This window comes from Cervus canadensis, chromosome 5 (assembly GCF_019320065.1).
Source record: "Cervus canadensis isolate Bull #8, Minnesota chromosome 5, ASM1932006v1, whole genome shotgun sequence".
Lineage (NCBI taxonomy): Eukaryota > Metazoa > Chordata > Mammalia > Artiodactyla > Cervidae > Cervus > Cervus canadensis.
Window position 1 is genome coordinate 63,257,886 of NC_057390.1, and position 16,030 is coordinate 63,273,915.

Here is a 16,030-nt window from a genome sequence, read left to right on the forward strand (position 1 = left end):
TGGGAAAAGAATTTTATGTCAGCTATGCCTAACTAGGTCCCATGCTTCTTTAGGTTTATGTATTTTCTCATAAAGTGGAAGTGAAAATGAAGTCGCTCAGTCGTGTCTGACTCTTTGCGACCCCATGGACTATAGCCTACCAGGCGCCTCCGTCCCTGGGATTTTCCGGGCAAGAGTACTGGAGTGGGTTGCCATTTCCTTCTCCAGTTTTCTCATAATAGAGGCTCAAATCTCATAGCAGATGATTTCCTGTAGTTTTCTACCATGATAGTTTGAATCTGTTGTTGATAGAACAAACCAGGTGATCTTATGTGAAAGTACTGTAAATTATAAAGCATTGTACGAGAAAATTTTTATTATCTCAGTCCTTGATTTGCTATGTAGTTTTTTCTGAAAAAACTAATTTTGCCCCTTCTCCGTTCTTCCATTTATAGGAACCAGGCTAAATGGTAACGTTGAATTCATGACATATATTATTCCTGTCTATGATATTCAGAAATTTCTCTAGGAAACATTGTCAGAAAAATTAAATGATGTTAATTTTTCAGTAAATACTGTTGTTGTTCAGTTATCTGACTCTTTGTGACCCCCGGACTGTAACATGTCAGTAAATATTATATATGGACGAAATGAAAGGTCCAGTAGCTTTTCTACTTCTGCTTTTGCTTTATTCAGGTTTATTTTTATTTTTAGAATTTTAGGAACAAACAAATAGGTCAGAGACCTTGGTTCAAAACACTTAAACGTTTCTGCTGGTAGCATAAGGAACTCTTCATTTTGTTTGACTTTAGTAAATGCCAAAAATAAATATTTGGCAAAGAAATCACAAATGGTTCTTTTAAGCTTTCATGTCTTTTTTTCCTCCACAAACACCATGTCTTAAAAATGGAGAAAACTTCATCATAATACATGAAATACACAATTCAAAACTAAAAAATTGAAGATAAGGGATCCACACTAAAATACAAAAGTGATAACAAAAACAGAGAGCCCTGTCCCCATTCAAGACACAGCATGAAGAATTTAAGCAAAAGGGTTTTTCTGTAGTATCTGAAGAAAAATTACCATCATTTTGGCTGTTGCTAACAAAGGATAGGAGTGATTTCAGTGTATTCTTTAGCCTGTGTATTCAGAATTTCTTTTCTAAGCTTCTGCTGTATGCTGTGCTGTTCTTTTAATAGTAAAATGTTCCTGTACTTGAATGCTCAGTTTAGCTAACTTTTCTGTTTTCTAATATTCCTTCTCTGCCTGGCTGAGTATAAAGGAATTTATTGTCAGTGTCCAGTATCAATGTAACAGTTGTTAGAGTAGTGTGTGTTAATCATAATTACTTTGGCTACAAGTAACAAATGTGACAAACAGCAGTGTAATCAAATTCATTTTTCTTCTGTAACAGAATCTCAGGGGCAGTCGGTCCAGGGCTAGTGCAGCTGTTCAAGAAACCGCTGCTCTCTGCTCCTTCTTGGTCGAGCTTTGCATATGGCTTTCCTGTCTGTACTCATGAGGCAGCTGCTGTACTTCGAGGTGTTTACATGTGAGCAGGAAGAAAAGGAGAAAGGAAGAAGGAAAAAGGTGTAGGCCAGTTGAGCCTGTTCCTTTTTACCAGGAACACACAAGTCTTCCTAGACACTCTACTCGGTTTTGAAATATAGTTTTGTTGTTTTGTTAGGTATGGTGAGCCCACGGACCAGGAGATGATAGTCGTTGAAGAGAGAATTACAATTCCAGAGAGACATAAGGGCCCACTGCGCCACACAGGACCACACAGGATTGGAGGAGGGCAGAAGGCAGAGCTAGGGGAACTGCGGGAAAGCCTTTCTTGTGGTTTTCTTGGAAATGAATGGGCAAGGCAGGGAAACAGTATCATCTAATTTAAATAATTATATGGGACTCTGGGCTATAATGGCCACCTCTCATTGTCTGATGCTAGCCAGGTGGTTAGGGCAGTGTAAAAATCAGGTAAAGCTAAGATTGGGGTGTGGCTTTGAGTGGCTTTATTTGCATATGAAGGTTGCACTTGCAGGTAAGTCTTTTTTTTTATCTTTTTATTATTAGTTGGAGGCTAATTACTTCACAGCAGGTAAGTCTTTTACTGCCTCTTTAGAAGTAGTCTTTCTCTAGTCAGCAAAGTCTTAGATATCAAAGCATCAGATATAGAAACTAGAAAACATGGTTAATAACACACTCTTTCATTTGTGCTTGGCTTGAACTAAGTATCTGAGCCATCTACAATGATGAGGAATTCTCTGCTTTTGGATGTTTTTAACTGGGTATAATGTTACCCTAAACAAAATTTAAGTAAAATTAGTGTTAAAGAAGAAATGAATAGATATTGATTAAGCAATTAGCAGCATCTGGTATACATGATATATGTGAAGAATTAGCATCTAAAAAGTTTGGGTGTAGTTTATTTTTATTTTTTTTTTTCATTTATTTTTATTAGTTGGAGGCTAGTTACTTTACAATATTGCAGTGATTTTTGCCATACATTGACATGAATCAGCCATGGATTTACATGTGTTCCCCATCCCGATTCCCCCTCCCACCTGCCTCCCCATCATGAGTTACAAATTGAAATGCCTGCGGAGGCCAGGTATTCAGAAGTGGGGTGGGCTAAGTGGAAGATTATAGGGAGTGCTGGGGACTCTGAGGAGATGGAAGGTACGTGTACTCTTCAGAGCACAAATTTTAAAAAGATACTGAGTGATTTCCTGTGTGTTGGCTACCAGTTGGTGGTGCTTAGTCTAAATCAAAGAAGTTTAAGAGAAAAAGTAGATATAACTAATAGAAGCTTATTAATTTCAGTGGCATAGCTGTAAATTGAATCATACTTCAATTATCATGTCACATTGCTTTTATCATGTTTACTGCTTTTTCAGTAACCTAATGATAATCCTTTTAGTACCAAACAAAAATGTATCAACATTTTAAAAATATTAACTATTTTCCTCTCAACTTTTTATTTTGAAAGATTTCAGGCCTGTTGAAAAGTCGAAAAGGCTGGTACAAAAACACCTATGTAACCCTAACTTAGATTAGTTAATTGTTAACATTTTGCCGCATTTACTTTCTCTTTTTATCTGTTGCACATTAGTGAGTTAGCAACAGACAAGCTGTAAATATCTTTTTTTTTTTTTTAAAGAAAACCTTGTTATTTTGTATGAGGTATAACTGATTAACAAACAGTGTTGTAATGATTTCAGGTGACCAGGGATGGTACAGCCATACATATACATGTATCCATTTTCCCCCAAACTCTCCTCCCATCCAGGCTGCCACATACCATTGAGCAGAGTTCCATGTGCTAAACGGTAGGTCCTTGTTGATTATCCATCTTAAATATAGCAGTGTGTACATGGCCGTCCCAAACTCCCTAACTGTTCCTTCCCCCATCCTTCCCTCTAGCAACCATAAGTTCATCCTCTAAGTTTTTTCTGTTTTGTGAGTTCAGTTGTATCATTTCTTTTTAGATTCCACATATAAGGGATGTCATACGATATTTCTCCTTCTCTGACTTACTTCACTCAGTATAACACTGTCTATCCATGTTGCTGCAAATGGCAGCTTTTCACTCTTTTCAGTGGCTGACTAATACAGAGGATGAGATGGCTGGTTGGCATCACCAACTCAATGGACATGAGTTTGAGTAAACTCCGGGAGTTGGTGATGGACAGGGAGGCCTGGCGTGCTGCGATTCATGAGGTCGCAAAGAGTCGGACATGACTGAGCGACTGAAATGAATATTCCATTGTATATGTGTACCACATTTTCTTTATCCGTTTTCCTGTTGATGGACATTTACATTGCTTCCTGGTCCTGTCTATTGTAAACAGTGCCGCAATGAACACTGGGGTGCATGTATCCTTTCAGATCATGTTTTTCTCTGGATATATACCCAGGAGTGGGATTGCAGGGTCTTAGGGTAGCTCTATTTTTATTTTTTAAAGGAACTTCCATACTATTCTCCATAGTAAGCCTTTAGTACCTTCTGAAGGATGTTACGCCTTTCAACCTACTCCCAGTAGCCTCTAACCAGTGTACTACTTTGAGTCCTTACATTTCTTCACTTTTCTTTAACCTCTTTCCACTTGCAGACCAACATCATTGTCAATGCACTGCCTGCTAAACCCTATGCACTTTATTGTCTGCTGTGAATAGACAACTGGGAATTCACATAACTCGTCTGGTTAGACTTGGGTGTGCTCTTAGAATACACAGGACCACATGAAAGTCTGAAGGCTTCTTGAAGCTTTATTTAGGGCTTCAGTTTTCCCAGAATGTCTACTTGCTTAATAGCCATTCTGTCTTATTTCTAGTTTTTTAGTATGTCCTAGTTTAGACAATTAAGCTGATGTTGAATCATCTAAAAAAGATGTTTTACATAATGATAACGAGGGAAGAAGTATAGCACTAAGAGCGAAGGTGCCTTTAAATCACAAATCCTGGCCCCCCCCCCCCTTGCTTATTGGTTCTGTAACCTCTCGGCTGTTCCATTTCTCACCTGTAAAATAAAGATGGTAGTATCTTCCACAGGTTTTGTGATGATGGGAAAAAATATATGTGATAAATATAGAACAGTGCTGTGGTCTTGATAAATATTGCCATTACAATTTGTATGTTAATAAAAATGTGTGGGTATTTACTCTGCACAAAAAGCAGTGATTGCTGTTACATAAAGCAGGTCATCAGATCTTTAAGATCTGTTTATGACCCTACTTCTTTAAGCCCCTTACCACCCCCATCCTGAAATTAAAATAAGCTTTAAACATCATTTGTTAAACCTTTAAGCTTTCTATTGAAAAAGCATAAATTACTGTTTTGTATCACTGACTCAATGGACATGAGTTTGATTAACCTCTGGGAGTTGGTGATGGACAGGGAGGCCTGGCATGCTGCAGTCCATGGGGTCGCGAAGAGTCGGACATGACTGAGCGACTGAACTGATTGTTTTGTAACTTACTCGTTATTTAGAGGTGGGGCATAAAAGGGACAGTTGTAGCTGAATGCCTGAATGATGTTGATTTCAGAGACTCTAATTTAAAGTACTTTTGTGGGTACTATAGAAATACACAGCTTGCAGTGAAATCACACTGTTGAAGAAACATGTGTCCACTAGAGGTCATTAAACCTTTATATTATTGCTTTCTGCAAAAATATGGCTTGAAAATGAAAGAAACCCAAGTTAGACTATTACAGGAACTGTAATTATATGTCATGGTTTTATATTTGACAGTTTGTTACTCTGTTGTAGAAGATCAACTTGTATAATTGAAGTTAACAATAAGATATTACGCCCCAAGTTATAAATAGAAACTTCTTACTCCTCGCCCCAGAATAATTTGCAGTTCTTGAAACTATTTCTGAATGATTACATGTATGTAAAGTAATAATACATGACTTTTTCTCATGTATTTATTTTTGTTAATTATGGAATTGGATTACTAACTGTGAAGAGTGACCTACACAAGCAACTAAAATTCTCTGGACTTTCAATTTCCAATATGTAAAATGTGAATAACATTTATGACAGCATTCATTTAAGTGAAAGTTCTATGCAAATGATAAAATCTGTGTGAATGGTGAAGTGGATTATCAGATGACTGCTGTTTTGGGCCCACTAAGACACATTATGGGAAGAATATAGGAGCCTCCAAATTTCTATCCTCTTTTCTGATTGAATAGGCTAATAGTTTATATTTAATTTTATGAAATAACCTTTGTAGCTAATAATGGGTGTATTTTAAATAGGCTTCCCAGGTGGCTCAGTGGTAAAAAACCCTCCTGCCAATGCAGCAGCTGCAGGAGATGCCGGTTTGATTCCTGGGTCCGGAAGATCCCCTGGAGGAGGAAATGGCAGCCCATTCCAGTATTCTTGCTGGGATAATCCCAAGGGCAGAGGAACCTGGTAGGCTACAGTTCATGGGATTGCAAAGAGTCAGACAGGACTGAATGAACAAACACACATGCACCTGTAAGGTATTTTATTTTTGAAAATGTCCTAAAAATTAACTGTAGCTTTGTGGAAAAGTCACATGTGTGGAATTTATTTCACTGTGATGCTTGATATTACTATTTTTATATAGTCACAGCCATAAGTTTACTTGAGCTTAGCATCACTATGAACAAAGCTAGTGGAGGTGATGAAATTCCAGCTGAACTATTTCAAATTCTAAAAGATGATTCTGTGAAAGTACTGCACTCAATATGCCAGCAAATTTGGAAAACTCAGCAGTGGCCACAGGACTGGAAAAGGTCAGCTTTTATTCCAATCCCAAAGAAAGGCAATGCCAAAGAATGCTCAAACTACCTCACAGTTGCACTCATCTCACATGCTAGCAAAGTAGTGCTCAAAATTCTCCAAGCCAGGCTTCAGCAATACGTGAACCGTGAACTTCCAGATGTTCAAGCTGGATTTAGAAAAGGCAGAGGAACCAAAAATCAAATTGCCAACATCTGTTGGATCATCGAAAAAATAAGAGAGTTCCAGAAAAACATCTGCTTTATTGACTGTATCAAAGCCTTTGACTGTGTGGATCACAACAAACTGTGGAAAATTCTTCAAGAGATGGGAATGCCAGACCACCCAACCTGCCTCCTGAGAAATCTGTATGCAGGTCAGGAAGCAACAGTTAGAACTGGACATGGAACAACAGACTGGTTCCAGATTGGGAAAGGAGTACCTCAAGGCTATATATTGTCACCCTGCTTATTTAACTTCTATGCAGAGTACATCATGAGAAATGCTGGGCTGGATGAAGCACAAGCTGGAATCAAGATTGCCAGGAAAAATATCAATATCCTCAGATATGCAGATACACCACCCTTATGGCAGAAAGTGAAGAAGAACTAAGGAGCCTCTTGAAAGTGAAAGAGGAGAGTGAAAAAGTTGGCTTAAATTTCAACATTCAGGAAATCTGAATGGCATCTGGTCCTATCACTTCATGGCAAATAGATGGGGAAACAATGGAAAGTGACTTTATTTGTTTGGGCTCCAAAATCACTGCAGATGGTTTCCTCAGCCATGAAATTAAAAGACACTTGCTCCTTGGGAGGAAAGTTATGATCAACCTAGACAGCATATTAAAAAGCAGAGACATTGCTTTGCCCATAAAGGTTCATCTAGTCAAGGCTATGGTTTTTCCAGTGGTCATGTGTGGATGTGAGAGTTGGACTATAAAGCTGAGCGCTGAAGAATTAATGGTTTTGATCTGTTGTGTTGGAGAAGACGCTTGAGAGTCCCTTGAACTGCAAGAAGATCCAACCAGTCCATCCTAAAGGAAGTCAGCCCTGAATACTCATTGGAAGGACTGATGCTGAAGCTGAAACTCCAATACTTTGGCTACGTGATGCGAAGAACTGACTCATTTGAAAAGACCCTGTTGCTGGGAAAAATTGAAGGTGGGAGGAGAAGGGGATGACAGAGGATGAGATGGTTGGATGGCATCACTGACTCAATGGCCATGACCTTAAGTATTTTTGGGAATTTGGTGATGGATAGGGAAGCCTGGCGTGCTGCCATCCATGAGGTGGCAAAGAGTTGGACACAACTGAACTGAACTGAACAGCCATAAGTGTGGAATTGCTCTTTGGTTAAAAAAATGAGTACTGATTCCGGAAAGTTTCGTATTTTTGCAAGTTTTTGCAGAACTAGTAGGACTGAACTGAATTGAACTGAGTGGATTTAATTGAATTTAGGCCTTGCTGCAGTCTGTTTTTACTGATAATTTTGGTCCTAATGTGGGTAAGGTTAGAGATGAAGTGACAGATACCAAGGTAGTGACGAGATAGGCCAAATAATTATGCTATTAAGTAAAGTTGGTGATTGAAACATTTTCATTACATAAAACTACAAATCATGAAGATAATCTGTCTTAACTGTTGTGTTAATAGCCATGTAGGGAAGGCTTGCTTGGCAATTTCAACACTTAAAAGTGCAAGCAATTTTTAAACTTTGGTGTGCAGAAGTGATTGTGGGCATAAGTAAAACACTGCTTGCAGTAGTTGTCTCAAAGCAGAAAGCAAATGTATTTTTTAAATGTTTCTTCACTGTAAATATTTGGTTCTCACTGCTCTTCCTGTTTTCCTGCCCTCTTAACTGCTGCTCATGGCTCAAGTGCAGGTCTGCTTGATTGGGTCTGCCTGACCCCAGTGCTTATAGTCAAACCTTTTACATTTACCAGACTGCTGCTTGTTAAGATCTTTTGTCATTATAACACACGGTATATTTTCTGTATTTGAAATGTTTCCTGATACATACATATTATATAGATTTTTTTCTTTCTCATCTTGTTAATTTTATTGATAATCCCTGCTAAAGATATGTCTTGAAACGATCGTGAAAGGTTTTGGGATCTCTTAGGTTCCAAGCTTGAGTCTCTGCTTCACTATTTATTTTTCTGTGACTTTGGGGAGGCCTCTTAATCTCTGAGTTGTTTGCGATATGTATTCAGCAAGGACAGTCATTTCAATATACAGTCATTGAATGAGTAATAGATTTCATATCTAGTCTACTAATTTCAGAAACATTGCTGTGGGGTTTTTTGTTGTTATTGTTTTTTTTGTTTGTTTGTTTTAGGAAGGTGGCTGTGTTTGAAATGTTAATTTTTTCCCCCCTGTAGATAACAGATAAGAGAGTGTCCAGAAGACATGCCATTCTTGAAGTGGTGGGTGGTAAGCTTCGAATCAAACCGGTAAATATGTCATTAGTGATTTATTTTAACCTTTTCTCTCTCACCTTTTTCAAGCTCCTGATTGGAGGGGCTTATCCTTAAAGTTATGAAAATAGGGAATTAATGTTAGAGTGTGTTTCCCTTATTGCCAGAAGATAACTGGGAGATAAAGATCTAAACTATTTAAGCTTCTTTTTTTCCCATGGGGCAGTGCTACATTTAAGTAGTTAGGATTTTATTGAAAGGTGACTACCAGTTCATGTATGCATTACGATTTTGTTCATGAGTGGATATTACAAAGAAGATTCTATAAGAAAGTACCTACTGTGTAATGGTTAGTTTTGGGGGGATGGGACAGCAACCAAAGTCACTTAAGTGTTCTAGGCTTGTTTTAGTGGATTTCTATACCTAGGATATTTGCCAAATTGGCTTAAAAAAGATGCTTAGTTGGAGCTGTCCATCCCTGGATGAAAGGTATTCAGATATATTCTGAACTTCTATGACTATTTAAAAGAGTATTGATAATGTAAAATAACTAAAGGTGATTTTATTAATGGAAAATTTCTTCTTTGAGTTAAACTTCATCCGCTATAAAGTGGGTCAGATTTCTGTATGGGAGTTTAATCAATGCTTAATCAGAGAAGGCACCTTTTAGAAAACAGTCTTCACCTTACTTGGTCTTTAGTTAGATTGTGCTTATATAAGTAAACAGTTGTTTTTTGAGCACCAAATCGTGGTAGATACAAAATTAGAAGTTAGAGCAAATATTTCACGTTAGGTTATAGATATAAAACTAAAATTTGGGATGATAACATTTATTTACTTAAATTATACCTTTGTTTGTCTTTTAAATATTATCTGGTATAATTTTACTGAACTTTTAGTGTGTGAATTATATACATGAAAAAAAGGTAAATAATTTTATGCTTTTCTTGATACTGTTGTTTTTGACAGCTTAGAATGTCTCATTCTACATAGTAAGTTGTTTAGTGGGAAGTAGAACTCAGGTTCTTTGAACCCTATGCAGTAGGGTTTTTTTTTTCCCATCACATTTTCCAAGTCAGGATTTTTTTACCATTTGGTGTTCTTTAAAAAAAAAAAATTCATGGAGTTAAAACCAATTGTTGATTTATCTTCACAAAATATTTTGGTGCTTTCAGTTGAATAGAGCTTTAGAACCGAAAGCAATCTTTAATTCAGGTTTATGTATGTGCTCATTTGATTGCGGCCAGAACTGTCATTGCCTATCAGTGGAGAAGAGAATTTCTTATCAGTAAATGGTACTGGGACAGTTTGTTGTTTGTTTGGGGAAAAAAAATTAGACCTTGTACCTCAAACCATACATAAAAATCAATTCCAGCTAAATTAAATGTGAAAGTCAGAATTATAAAACTATTAGAAAATATAAGAGAAAACCTTTATGACCTTAGAGTAGGGAAATATTTTTAAATAAGATATAAAAAGCAGAAACTGTAAAAGAAAGATTGGAAAGAAAAAGCCAATTACATTAAAATTAAGAACCTTTGCTGATCAAAATATAATGAAAATGAAAAATGCCACAGGGAGAAGATACTTAAAACATGTAAAATTGACAAAGGGATGATATCCAAAATTTATAGCAAATGCTTTCAATTAATAAGAAAAAGGTAATCCAGTAGAAAAATGGGCTGAAGACTTGAGTTTCACCTTACAGAAATGAAAATCTGATGGTTAGTAACATGAAAAGCAGGCGTACAGTCTTCTTATTAGCTGGGGAAATAAATGAAACCACAGTGAGATACCATTGTACACACAACAGATTGGCAAAAATACAAAGTCTAACAATTTAAGTGTTGGTGAGGATGTAGAACAAGTGGAATAGTGATGAACTGTGGTTGGGAGCTCAAATGGTGCAGCCACTTTGAAAAATAGCTTAGTGTTATTTCCAGAAGTTGAAAGCTTGTATTCCCTCCAAGCCAGACCTCATACATATACAGGATATATATAAGAGCTGTAAGAGTGAAATTGTATGATAGCAAAACACCAGAAGCGACAGAAATTTCCACCAACAGTAAGATCAATAAATATATTGTGATATGTTCACTTAATGAAATACCGAACAATGAAGATACTGTGAAAGCTGAGAAAATATAGATTAAAATCTGTAACAAAGTATTGAATGATGAAAGCATGCATTGGAAGAATATATATATAGTATGGCTCCATTTATATAAGATTAAAAATCCTGCAAAATTAACAATATATTCTGTGGTCAGACATAGGTGGTGAATAGGAAACCCTAAGTACAATAGTCAGGGTAGTTTTGTGTGAGGGAACTGAGAAGAGAGTGAATAGGAAAGACAGGGAACATCAAAGGTAATGGTAATATTCTTCTTAAACTGGGTGGTGGGTCTACACATATTACCTTACATTAGTTACTGCTCTGAAAAATTAATATGGAATATTTATAACATGAAAAAAGTTATGAATACTACAGCAGTTATTTCTGTAATGCCAGACTTCCAAACATTGGAAGATACAAGAAAAGTTTTTTTACGGAAATGTGCAGTTCTGGTACTAGAATTTGATTCCTCTTTTAGAAAAATATTTAATTGGGTTTTTGTTTTATTCCCAGAATTATTAAATTAACATTATATTAGTTGAAGGAAAACTGACTCTTGGATTTAGTGACGTATGTGTAGTTTCTTTGCTTTATGTAATGCTTGATTTCTTGTTTATATTAATATAGTGTCAATAAAATAACTATCCCCTTGAAATAGATTTATTTATTCAATCAGCCTCTTATTGTTGCTGTACCTTCAAGGTGTAATGTAGAGAAATTTAGAGGAATTCTAATACAGACTTTGGTAATGAAATTTAAGATCAGTAGTAATGAGTATGAGATGGACAGATAACTTCTAGTCTTTATCATAATGCTAAATATCACTTATTCTCTGTTCCTAGTCAATTTCAAATTATTTGATCTACTAAAGCAGATTATATATGCACTATAATAAAATGTTGAGAAGTTTTAGTTTAAAAAGCTTTGTAAAATTGCATAAATAAATGTAGCAAATATTTTGTTATGATGATCCCTTCCATAAGCTATATATTTCACAGTTATGTTTATGTAATTAAATATTGTAATGTTATGTGTAAGTAATTAAATATTTTTTTGCTTTCCCTCAAATTAAACGAAAAAGTAGCTTTGTCAGTGATACATGAATACAATTAGGGCAAGAGCTAATTTAGACTTTTAGATTGGATGAATCTGTCTCTTTTTTCCCCTTCTAATATTTCCCTTTAGAAAAGGCTGTAGCACTTAGTAGTTCTAGGAAATAGTGCATGAGGAGATAATATTAACTCATGAGGAGATGATGTTAGCTTTTTTGTGTGTCATTTAAATTTAATCTACAGTCTGGTATCAGCAGGGAGAAAATGCATTATGAAGGCAAAATGACAGTGTTCTCTATAAAAGACTGTATCACCAGTGGTTAGTTATATCCTCCGGGTGTTATTTCATTTTAATAAAAACTTACTTCTTGGTTCTTGGATGACTGAAGGAGTAATTCTGTAACTTTAAATTGCAAAGATATTTATTTTTTGCCATTTCATATTGGTTCTCAAAATATATAGCTTTGAGTGATTGTATTTTTTCTATTGCACAGTGAAATTTCTGAGTTGTTATTTTCATCCCATGAAATTAAGACTGTACTTGTAAAATAGCTATTACAGTAGCTTTTCCACGACTCATTTTGTTTATTTTTTTTATTTATGTATTTTTTTCCCAATAGCATTGACTTTTATTCACTTATGTTAAGTCACCTGAAATGGTATCTGTTGCATTTAAATGCTCATTAATGTAAATGGCTGAACAAAATCATTTGAATGGATATTCAATCCATTAAAAAAACTCAATATCCCACATAATTAAAGTCACTTCAACATAGCCTCATGACAACTCCCACACCAAAACAGTACTTTATTTTGTAAATTTTGACCCATTATTACTCCCATGTTATTTATGGTCTTTTCAGCTGTCAGGCGTACAAGGTGAAGAAAAAATTTAGTTAGATGGGGGTTGCACCTGGAAAATAAAAGTTCAAGAGAATGAATATTTTGCCATGTTCAGTTAAAAGTGTGCAGTCTGTTACAGGTTGACACATTGATTGACCTGATTTATGCAGAATTAATAAGCTGTTCAGATAGTGTAGCTTTAGTATGCTGCACATGATACTGGCAGCCTGGGAGTTCATAGATGGACGTGGGACCCAGCAGATTTGAAACATGTATATGGAGTTTAAGAAATTTATTTTCCAGGTGCAACCCCCATCTAACTCATTTTGTTTAAAAAAAAAAAAACAACTTTCTAAATTAAAAGAAAAACACACAATATTGAAGAGCTTTTTTAAATTTTTGACACATTAATCTTTCTTTAATATTTAATAACTCCAAGAGAAAGCTATAGGAAATTGATTTGTATTTTAGTTCCATTCCTTCGGGGATAATGCATCCTTTGTACCACTTTCAAGAATACAGCATACTCATTTAACTTCATATTTATAATCACATGGATCTGTGAAAAGGCACATACCTCATGTATACCTCTCATACAGGTAGCTTGTATCTTTTATTTACTGTGGGTTTGGGTTTGCCAGTATTTTCCCTGCCCTTTTCTGCTAGCCTCATTGAAGGAATCAGAGCCTTCCATCTTTTTTTGGTCTCAGAGTTTGAATTTTAAGAAGAATCTTTAAATACATTTAAGTCTGACTTGGGGAAAGAATTGGAAAGATTTTTAGTTATTGAATATATTTTTAAAATATAAGTCTAATTCAGTCTGCTTTTCTTTTTTGTTATTAAACACTTTTTAAACAGGCCACACATGCACATAACATACATGCTTTTTTTAAAAAGTCAGTTTAGTGTACATTTAAGATAGTTGTCAATTTTGGCCATATTTATCAATATATTGATATTGAAGTATTTATAGTATCCTATTAATTTTTAAAAGTTTTGTTTTATGAGTACTTATGTCATTGTTTTCATTCCAAATATTCTATATATATTTTCCCTTTTTATTAATAGCACTAGATTTTTGTCTACTTTATTACTTAAAAAAAACTATCTTTTGGATTTCTTGTATACATGGCTTTTTAGTTGGAGTGTACATAGTTTGACATAGGTTTTCTTTTTTATTAGCTTACTGAATGAGTAATATTTATTTAGATGTTAATTATAGGATCAAACATCAGATCTCTTGAGATGTCACTTTTGTGCTTAGTTTTGGGATCTCCTGGTATGGACATTTTTAGGAAAAGAAAAAGATAATGATGGACCACACAGATTGGCCTACTTTCTTTGTGGATGGATTTGCTAAATGCTTAGTATTTAACCACCTACATTTAAATATTAAGTGCTTTCAGCTGAGGAAAAAATACTCAAGTTGATTTTTTGTTTGACTTTGGGTTTTTTATGTCTTTTTAAAGACATATAATCAGTTTCCTTTCTTAAATATTTAACCTTTTCTTCTCGTAGAATTTTATGCTTTTGTATTTAACATCTTAGCTTTTGTAAACTTAGGGCTGTGTCATTATTTAATATTGTTTAGAGATTCATCTGAATCTTTCAAATACTCATGAACATCATTTTATCTTAACTTATGAGGAGGAAACCTCTGTTAGAGTTCAGGCAGAAACTCTGCATATTCGTATTTTGACTGTTGTCCTTCCCGCTACCCAGCATTCCTCACTGGTTACCATGACATATCAAGAAAGGGTAGGCTTCACTTAAAAGGCTGAGGAATAACAGGGAACATTTCCAAGCCCAGCAAAGTGCGAAAGCACTCAAAAGCTCTAACCGTATGCCAGAGCGCCACATTGAGAGAGAAATTAGGGGTGGCTGATAACATAATGAAAGGTTAAGTTTCAATTATAACTTAGAAAATATCAAACAGTCACAGCTCTTTTTAGGAATATAATGTTGCATAAATTACACTGCATCTCTATTCTTATGCCATCTTGTTTGTAAAATTTTATATTATTATAGTTTGTAAAATGACTCTGACCCAGTGAAATAAAGTGAAAGTTGCTCAGTTGTGTCCGACTCTTTGCAACCCCATGGACTATGCAGTTCACGGGATTCTCCAGGCCAGAATACTGGAGTGGGTAGCCATTCCCTTCTCCAGGGGGATCTTCCCAAAACCCAGGGATCAAATCCAGGTCTCCCACATTGCAGGCGGATTCTTTACCAGCTGAGTCACAAGGGAAGCCTAGTGAAATAATTACCTACCAAATTTAAGGGCTTCCCCTAGAAGCTCAGAGGAGAAGGGAATGGCAGCTCACTCCAGTACTCTTGCCTGGAAAATCCCATGGACGGAGGAGCCTGGTAGGCTGCAGTGCATGGGGTCGCTAAGAGCCGGACATGACTGTGCGACTTCACTTTCGCTTTTTACTTTCATGCATTTGAGAAGAAAATGGCAACGCACTCCAGTATTCTTGCCTGGAGAGTCCCAGCGATGGAGGAGCCTGGTGGGCTGCCGCCTACGGGGTCGCACAGAATCGAACTCAACTGAAGCGACTTAGCAGCAGCAACAGCTAGTAGCTCAGACAGTAAAGTCTGCCTGCAATGCAGCAGACCCGGGTTTGATTCCTGGGTCAGGAAGATGCCTTGGAGAATGAAATGGCAACCCATTCCAGTATTCTTGGCCTGGAGAATCCCATGGACAAAGGAGCCTGGTGGGCTACAGTCCATGGGGTCACAAAGAGTCAGACACGACTGAGCGACTAACACACACACACAAAATATATATATCCTCTATTTTTAGTTTCTAATTCTATCCTTTCCTCCAAATTTTATTTTACTGCTTTTTTATCTTTTTCAGCACAGACAAGAAATAGAAATGTTTCCCCTTGCAGATACACCTGGGAAGGACTTAAGGCTAGATCCTCATGAAATTCAGTTGCTGGAACTAGATAAATTATATTCCTTGCAGCTTTCAGAGTTTTTTCTTTTTTTAAAATTGAGCTTATAGGTAGCAGTGCTTATTTTCCTGGCAGCTTTTACTTTAATACTCCCAATCCTGTAGTAGGTCTGCTCCCCACCCTACCTACCCCTCTACTCCCCCACTCCCCACCCCCCACACTAGCCACAGGCCTGGGTTAAATGTACTGTTTGGATGGTTTAGCTTCTAAAATATAGTCATTTTCCATACACACCGAGGAAACCAGATCTGAAACAGACACGTGCACCCCAGTGTTCATCGCAGCACTGTTTATAATAGCCAGGACATGGAAGCAACCTAGATGCCCATCAGCAGACGAATGGATAAGGAAGCTGTGGTACATATACACCATGGAATATTACTCAGCCATTAAAAAGAATTT

The 16,030-nt window shown here is 36.2% G+C and overlaps 1 protein-coding gene across 5 annotated transcripts in view; it reads left to right on the plus strand.

Annotated features, from left to right (window-relative positions):
- Positions 1–16,030, plus strand: part of APLF (aprataxin and PNKP like factor) — a 91,181-nt gene that overhangs the window by 6,763 nt on the left and 68,388 nt on the right. For 3 of the 5 annotated variants that reach the window (XR_006269467.1, XM_043468931.1, XM_043468934.1), the window contains exon 2: positions 8,619–8,690. The exons of 1 other annotated variant lie outside the window; for it this stretch is intronic. Coding sequence is in view for 3 of the 4 variants with exons in the window: in XM_043468931.1 (XP_043324866.1) it covers positions 8,619–8,690 (72 nt within the window). In the remaining variant the exon portion in view is untranslated. Of the gene's footprint in view, positions 1–5,920; positions 5,977–8,618; positions 8,691–16,030 lie in introns of those variants that run through there. One more of the 5 variants, XM_043468932.1, reaches the window with a different exon arrangement.